Source organism: Egretta garzetta, unplaced genomic scaffold (assembly GCF_000687185.1).
Source record: "Egretta garzetta isolate BGI_Z169 unplaced genomic scaffold, ASM68718v1 scaffold448, whole genome shotgun sequence".
Taxonomy (NCBI): domain Eukaryota; kingdom Metazoa; phylum Chordata; class Aves; order Pelecaniformes; family Ardeidae; genus Egretta; species Egretta garzetta.
In genome coordinates, this window is record NW_009260497.1 from 1,905,691 (window position 1) to 1,913,434 (window position 7,744).

At 51.4% G+C, this 7,744-nt stretch overlaps 1 protein-coding gene across 1 annotated transcript in view; it reads left to right on the forward strand.

Annotated features, from left to right (window-relative positions):
* Positions 1-7,744, forward strand: part of SLCO2A1 (solute carrier organic anion transporter family member 2A1) — a 33,004-nt gene that overhangs the window by 17,435 nt on the left and 7,825 nt on the right. Inside the window, exons 4-5 of the mRNA XM_009644433.2 lie at positions 2,673-2,888; positions 4,936-5,034. Of these exons, the coding sequence (XP_009642728.2) occupies positions 2,673-2,888; positions 4,936-5,034 (315 nt within the window). The remainder of the gene's footprint in view (positions 1-2,672; positions 2,889-4,935; positions 5,035-7,744) is intronic.

Genomic DNA, 7,744 nt, shown 5'->3' on the forward strand with positions numbered 1-7,744 from the left:
TCTAAGAATGCCATGCGTTTCCTTTCAGCATGGGTGGTCTGGGTCCTTCCAAACTGCTTCTGGGTGTCCTGGAAATAGGTTTGCTTTCTGTGGCATCAGAAGAGCCCCAGCAATAGCTCTAAAGCTGTGTTACTGACTAATGATGTTATTAACTGTTATTAATGACAGCACAAAAACTCCAGCCTGGGAGTGGGTGTGAAAACAGCAGTGAGCAGAGCAAGCTGCTGATGGGGCAGCAGATTTGGATGTTCCCAGGGATGGGGCCTCCACCACCTCTCTGGGCAACCTGTGCCAGGGTTTCACCACCCTCATTGTAAAGAATTTCTTCCTTATATCCAGTCTAAAAGGTTATCTTTACGGGAGTCACAGAGGTATGGCAGCATGAGAAATGAGGTGGTCTCCCTGCTGCTGTGGGTGACAGAGCAGAGTTAAGGTCTCCTGTCCCCAGGGCCTGTCCTGCTCTAGCCAGTAAGCCTTATGATCCATACTAAGGAGGTTTAACTGGTTTAACTGGGCAGGCTTAGGGAACAAGCTAGCATGTACGATGACAGCTCCAGTTTCCCTGCAGAATGCAGTACGCAGAAGAGCCCACATCACATGCCACAAAGCTGGCTTTGGTCTTCCCAAAGCGACTTCAGCCCCTAAATCCTCGGGATGCTGATGAAGCTTAGCCTCCCTGGGGATTGCCACCTCTGAAAACCCAAAGTCACCCCAGCTCTGTGCCAAGTGGCTCCCCCCAACACCTATGCCACCAAAGAGGGTGGCAGCGGTCGCAGCAGTGCCAGCCAGGGAAAGCCTTCCACCTCTAGTTAGAAGATGCTTTCTCCTGGAAAGGCTGTGAGCCCCGTGCACTGCATCCTAGCCTGATCCTCTGGGCTCAGGGAGCCTTGGCTGTGCTGGAGAGCTGCCAGATGGCCTTAAAGTCACAGGATCGTTTAGGTTGGAAAAGACCTTTAAGATCATCGAGTCCAGTCGTTACCCTAACCCTGCCATCCCACCACTAAACCATGTTCCTAAGCAAAGGGACATGGTTTAGTGGAGCAACTTAGGCAGATTGCTCCCTTTAGTTAGGTCCTGACTTTGCTGCAGCTCAGCAGGCTGCAAACCCCAGGCAGGACAGAGCTCCTCACGGGTGTCTGACAACCTCTGCTCCCCGCAAAGGGGCAGAGATCCTCTGGCTTTGCTCTCCCACATCATCTCTGTGAAATCGGGCACCACCACAGCTCATCTGCAAGCCCAGCTCCCATGAAACATTATTAAAAATGATGGCCTGGCGTAGGGCTCAGAGTGTGCCAGTGCTCATGCAGAAGTATGAAGACCAGCTCTGCTGCCTCCCTGCTATGCAGCCTCGAATATCTCCATGTTTTTCGAGTCAGATGTTTTGGAGAGCGGATCAGGCATGAGATGCCAAGTTTTCTGACAGCTTAAATTCGTGTGTCAGGCTATGAACTGGTCAGGGACAGGGGCTGCTCTTACTGTGAAGGAAACAAGTCGGAGGAGCAGGTATCATCCTGCTGCCTGCCCGGAGCCGTACGTGTCTCTGCCCAGTATTTACAGCCCATGAAGATACTCCAGTCCTGGTTGGAGTTTCCATCGCCATCTGGAGCAGGATGAAGACCTCCCCCTGTCTGGATGGTGTGAAGAAGTATGGTCCTTGCTTTGGAAGGAGGTGGACTGCTCCTGAGGGATGAGGGCAGCAGAGATGCAGGGGCAGGATGTCCTGCTGAGGGCAGCCAGGTCTCCCCAGAGAGCATCACTCCCTGTTCCCGCCTGGGCACCACAAGGGAGCAAAGGCCACTGATAACAAAAAGCCAGCTGTGGGTTAGGTTGGCCCTCATGAAACCGAGAGTGTTCTGCCATGAGGGGCTGCTGTGGTAAAACCTTCATTAGAAAAGAAGGCTCCTTCTGTCTGGCAGCATAGACCCTATAGACAACATGGCTTCAAAGAGACTGGTATAAAGATTTTCGTGGTGACCTGCTATTAGGAACATGCTGCCGCACTATGGCAGGGGAACCCCTAGCCACCCGATGAATACTTGTTTTTGTTTCATGTCTATTTGCTCGGAAGCGTAGAAAATCCACGGTTATTACATTAACAAGAAGGACATGATAGGAACGTCAAACTAATTGCAAATAATAAAAGTAGAATGGGCAGAGTGGGAAGAGCAGCATCAAAGCCACAGGACTTCCTCTGTTTGCTCTGTAACACCTTCATTTTGCATGAGACCCAGGGATTTTTTTCCATCCATGAATATTTAGACTTTTCCACTGGCTTTGACAGCGTCTGTCCGAAGGTTTTTATCCATTGGCTGGGTCCACAGTTGGTGCAGCTTAGATGGAGAGATTTTTATTTTCTGCTGATGGCTCGAGCACAGCTCCCTGGAGCTGGGCTGCAGGGCTGACCCTTCCCAGGAGAAATTCATTTGCTTCCATCTTCTCCCATCAGCCTGCCTTTAAAAGTTTGATAAAAATCGGGTTGGTTGCTCAGTATGATACCCCAAAGGAGGGGAAAGGTGGTGAGAACAGCTAAATGAAATGAGCAATCCACCAGAAATCCAACAGTGCGTGCCTACTTGGCGAATCTGGGAGATTCTTGGTATTGAGGGATTTAGTGGCGGGGGGGAGGCAGGGGACATGCCCAGTGTTGTAATGCTCCTTCTTCTCCCTCTCAGGTAATAAAAGCCAGGTCTGGGCTGAACTCTGCTATGCAGAGAATAAGTTTGTGTGCCCAAACACCACCCAGGATCCCCAGAAGGAGGCCAACAGCGTATGGGCAATGATGGTCATCGCTCAGCTGCTGGCTGGAATTGGGACGGTCCCCATCCAGCCCTTTGGGATATCCTATGTAGATGACTTTGCAGAAGCAAACAATTCCCCGCTGTACGTTGGTAAGTGGGACCCTTGCCGTATATCAGTTTGATGGGGAGGCGAGACGTAGAGGTACTCATCAAGGAGCCTGTGGACAGGGCTTGAGCAGCCAGTGGGACTCAGATGAGATCCTCCCCTGTCGAAAGGCTGGGCTGGCTCTCCACTTGACAGTTGGCTGTTCCCTGTCGGGTTATATTTATGGTGTGGAAAGCCAAAGAATCAGGGCAAGGAGAAGAGATGGATGAGCTGGGGCTTCTCCCTTGCGTCTGCGAGGTCTTATGCCACCCATGGGGTGGGGAAGAGGAGTAAGGAAACCTTCCCAGAAGCCATGTCCTGCTCTTATTGAGCATTGTGTGATCATGGTATGACAGCCCTACAGGAGCTAATTCACACAGGTTTTGCATCAAGGCGTCAAAATTGACTTTTTTTTTGCCATGGAATCGGTCCTTGTCCAGCAGGACCTGCCCAGGCTCAGGAGGACATCTTGATTGCAAAGAGATAGGTGCTGGCTTCTGTGTTAAACCACAGGTTTTTTTCCCTGTAAATGGCAAAACCCTGGTGCTGGCCTGCCTGTGTGAGCTTTGAGCTGCATCTGTAAGTTATTTAAAAACCCGATTCCTCCTGGTGCCAGACAATGTCTTGTAAAGCAGCCAAAGGCATCAGGGTGATTTGGGAGTCAAAAAGTGAATGTTCCAAAATAAGGTAAGCACTAAAGGAGAAGGAAAGGCTTCGGAATTAGAATCCCAAGGACAGGTTTTGGACAAGTACTGGAGTGCTTGGCAGGGTCTCCAGACCCACCCGGGTGTCCTTTGCTCCAGGCTCCTGCTGGAAAGGTGCTGCTGCACCACCTACGAGCTCTGCAGAACGTCTCCGTGACGGTAGTACTCACGTCTCTCAGCAAAAATACAGTCTGGGCTGGCAAAAGGAGGGACAGGGCATCCTTGTGTTCCGCCTGCGGTGAGGGGCCACTGTTCCCAGGACCTCTGAGTGCCCTTTGGATTCCCAGGCCTGCAGGTCCTGAGGATGAAGGAAAACGGGGCTGGCTTGTTCTTTATAATATAGGTGGTCACTTTAGGGGCCATGGGAATGTCTGTATCAGGGGGTATGGCTGCCATGAGTCTGGATTGCCTCAATACAACGTAAATACCGTCGCCCTTTGAGTCTTGTTTCGGTTTAGGTCTCAACGTCTTCCTATAAGAAGGAACTCTACCATCCATGCATGAGGTTAAACACTCCTTCTCTAAAGATCTTGCCCTTCAATATTTAAGTTTATGTTGTAGAAACAAAAGCACTGCCGTGCCTGATTGGAAAAGAAAAGCTTTTAAAATAGGTGCACAGCTGAGGCATAGCGGTGGGATCGGGCCCAGTACTCTCAAGGGCTCCAGACCAGCAAAATGCACAGAAATGGTCAACGTGGTTCAAGCAAACTGGCTCCTTTCAAACATCTGAAGAAGGTTGTGCAAAGGTTTCTTTCAGGGAGGAAATTTGATTCCTTTCATTCCAAAGAAGCCAAAAGGGAACTTTTTGACCTTACAGGTTAGGTCCAAGTTATCTAATTTTTGAACGGGATAGTTCATCTGAACCATGGGTGACCTGGATTTTTTGCCCTCAGCATCTTTCACCTCCCCTGAAGTTTGCACCAAGTGTTTTTGCTTGGGTCTAAGGACTGAGATGGCTTCATTTCTTCGTCCTCCTGCAGGAGATTAAGGTCTCCATCACCTGCGGGAGCCCAGGGTGCCACCACCCTGCTGCTCGCTGGAGTTCCCCGCTTTGTCACCTTAAATCATGATATTCATGCCGTAGCTGACAACTTTTAGCACATCGGCAGAGCCTTGACTGCAGCAGAGGGACTTTTTCTGCAGCCAGCTGCCTGCCCTCCTCCTAATCCTGTTAGATAAACACCACATTCATGATCTGAGCAATGGGGATCTTATCATCTGCTGCCTGATAAAGATGGTTTCTCTCCTCTGCACTTTGTAACACCATTCCCACCTCACATGGGAAGACCAAGCCCATCGAAGACCCTGCTCCCTGCTCACACTGGCTCTCTCTGCTCCCTTTTTTCAGCCATCCTCTTCGCCATCGCCGTGTTTGGCCCTGCTTTTGGATACTTGCTGGGATCCGTGGTGCTGCGCCTCTTCGTGGATATCGGGAGAGTTGACATTGGTGGGTATTTCTCAAGTAGCAATGGTCCTCCTGAAAGCCTTCCGTGAGTCAGAAGGTCACTCTGAGATGGTGGAAGCCTCCAGTCCCATGATCCACAAAACCCACTCCCCCTGGAAATACCTGACCTGGAAGAGCACCCCCAGCCCACTTCTCCACTCCATCTCCCTGTGAGGAAGGCTACAGATGGTCCTGAAGCCACCACTGAAGCAGAGCCCTGCAGTAGGGACATTTCAATGTCTGACCCATGGTGCTGCACTGAAGCACTGGTGGTCATTTCTGGGGTCTGCCCACTGCCACCATGCTGGCACAGTGGTGGAGAGAAGCAGGGACATCTCAGGCATCCAGGGGTGGAGAAGACAACCACAGGGCAACCGTTGCTCTATGGGTACACAGGAAGGCTCGAGCCTACTCATCCTCCTCCCCACCACCCTTCACTAGCACCTGCAGAATGAGGGACCAAGCCAACACCACTGCAGGACTTATTTTCTGTATCCTTGGTGTGTGCTTATTATTCCTGGTAACTTAATCACTAAAGAATTCTCCCCAGCTCCATCATTAATGTGGCTTTTCCTGTGTTTCCTTAGAGAGATCAGAGCTCGCCTGACATTTTTGTCCGGTGCTTGATAAGAATAATAAATGAACCTGGGGCAGGAAACAGCAAAAAGCCTTGGCTGGCTCCCCATGGCAGCAGACGGATTTAGCAGCCTCTGCCTGGTCGCTCCATGATGACGTCCAAGCTCTGGAGTGGAGTGGTCCTGTTTGGGGAAGCGGGGTGATTGTTTCGGTGGGGTGTGGGCTCCTCTCCTGCCCCACCCTGGCAGGGAGGTCCCACCCAGCTTTGCTAGGCACGGCTGAAGGATGTCTGCACTGGAGACGGAGCGGCTCTCACCTTCTCCTCCTTTTTCCGGAGAAGGCGCCCAGAGTTTCATCCACTCGGAAACCAGGCTCATTAACAGCACTCTTCTGCCAGTACAGGTCCTTCCCTTGGTCTCTGCAAGCAGAGAGTGACCAAGCTTGGAACAATGGGAGAGCAATTTTTTCCAGGAAAGTGGCTGTGCCCTTTCCCAGTCCCTGTCTCAGCTCAGCATCCCTGGCAGGCAGTGCGGTCCAGACCCACCATATGCCCCAGGCTGAGGAGGATGGAGTCGGGCCCCTGTAATCACCGCCTTTCTGGCTGGATTGGCGGGAAAAAGGTTTATGGCTCCTTTCAAACATCTGAAGAAGGTTGTGCAAAGGTTTCTTTCAGGGAGGAAATTTGATTCCTTTCATTCCAAAGAAGCCAAAAGGGAACTTTTTGACCTTACAGGTTAGGTCCAAGTTATCTAATTTTTGAACGGGATAGTTCATCTGAACCATGGGTGACCTGGATTTTTTGCCCTCAGCATCTTTCACCTCCCCTGAAGTTTGCACCAAGTGTTTTTGCTTGGGTCTAAGGACTGAGATGGCTTCATTTCTTCGTCCTCCTGCAGGAGATTAAGGTCTCCATCACCTGCGGGAGCCCAGGGTGCCACCACCCTGCTGCTCGCTGGAGTTCCCCGCTTTGTCACCTTAAATCATGATATTCATGCCGTAGCTGACAACTTTTAGCACATCGGCAGAGCCTTGACTGCAGCAGAGGGACTTTTTCTGCAGCCAGCTGCCTGCCCTCCTCCTAATCCTGTTAGATAAACACCACATTCATGATCTGAGCAATGGGGATCTTATCATCTGCTGCCTGATAAAGATGGTTTCTCTCCTCTGCACTTTGTAACACCATTCCCACCTCACATGGGAAGACCAAGCCCATCGAAGACCCTGCTCCCTGCTCACACTGGCTCTCTCTGCTCCCTTTTTTCAGCCATCCTCTTCGCCATCGCCGTGTTTGGCCCTGCTTTTGGATACTTGCTGGGATCCGTGGTGCTGCGCCTCTTCGTGGATATCGGGAGAGTTGACATTGGTGGGTATTTCTCAAGTAGCAATGGTCCTCCTGAAAGCCTTCCGTGAGTCAGAAGGTCACTCTGAGATGGTGGAAGCCTCCAGTCCCATGATCCACAAAACCCACTCCCCCTGGAAATACCTGACCTGGAAGAGCACCCCCAGCCCACTTCTCCACTCCATCTCCCTGTGAGGAAGGCTACAGATGGTCCTGAAGCCACCACTGAAGCAGAGCCCTGCAGTAGGGACATTTCAATGTCTGACCCATGGTGCTGCACTGAAGCACTGGTGGTCATTTCTGGGGTCTGCCCACTGCCACCATGCTGGCACAGTGGTGGAGAGAAGCAGGGACATCTCAGGCATCCAGGGGTGGAGAAGACAACCACAGGGCAACCGTTGCTCTATGGGTACACAGGAAGGCTCGAGCCTACTCATCCTCCTCCCCACCACCCTTCACTAGCACCTGCAGAATGAGGGACCAAGCCAACACCACTGCAGGACTTATTTTCTGTATCCTTGGTGTGTGCTTATTATTCCTGGTAACTTAATCACTAAAGAATTCTCCCCAGCTCCATCATTAATGTGGCTTTTCCTGTGTTTCCTTAGAGAGATCAGAGCTCGCCTGACATTTTTGTCCGGTGCTTGATAAGAATAATAAATGAACCTGGGGCAGGAAACAGCAAAAAGCCTTGGCTGGCTCCCCACGGTAGCAGACGGATTTAGCAGCCTCTGCCTGGTCGCTCCATGATGACGTCCAAGCTCTGGAGTGGAGTGGTCCTGTTTGGGGAAGCGGGGG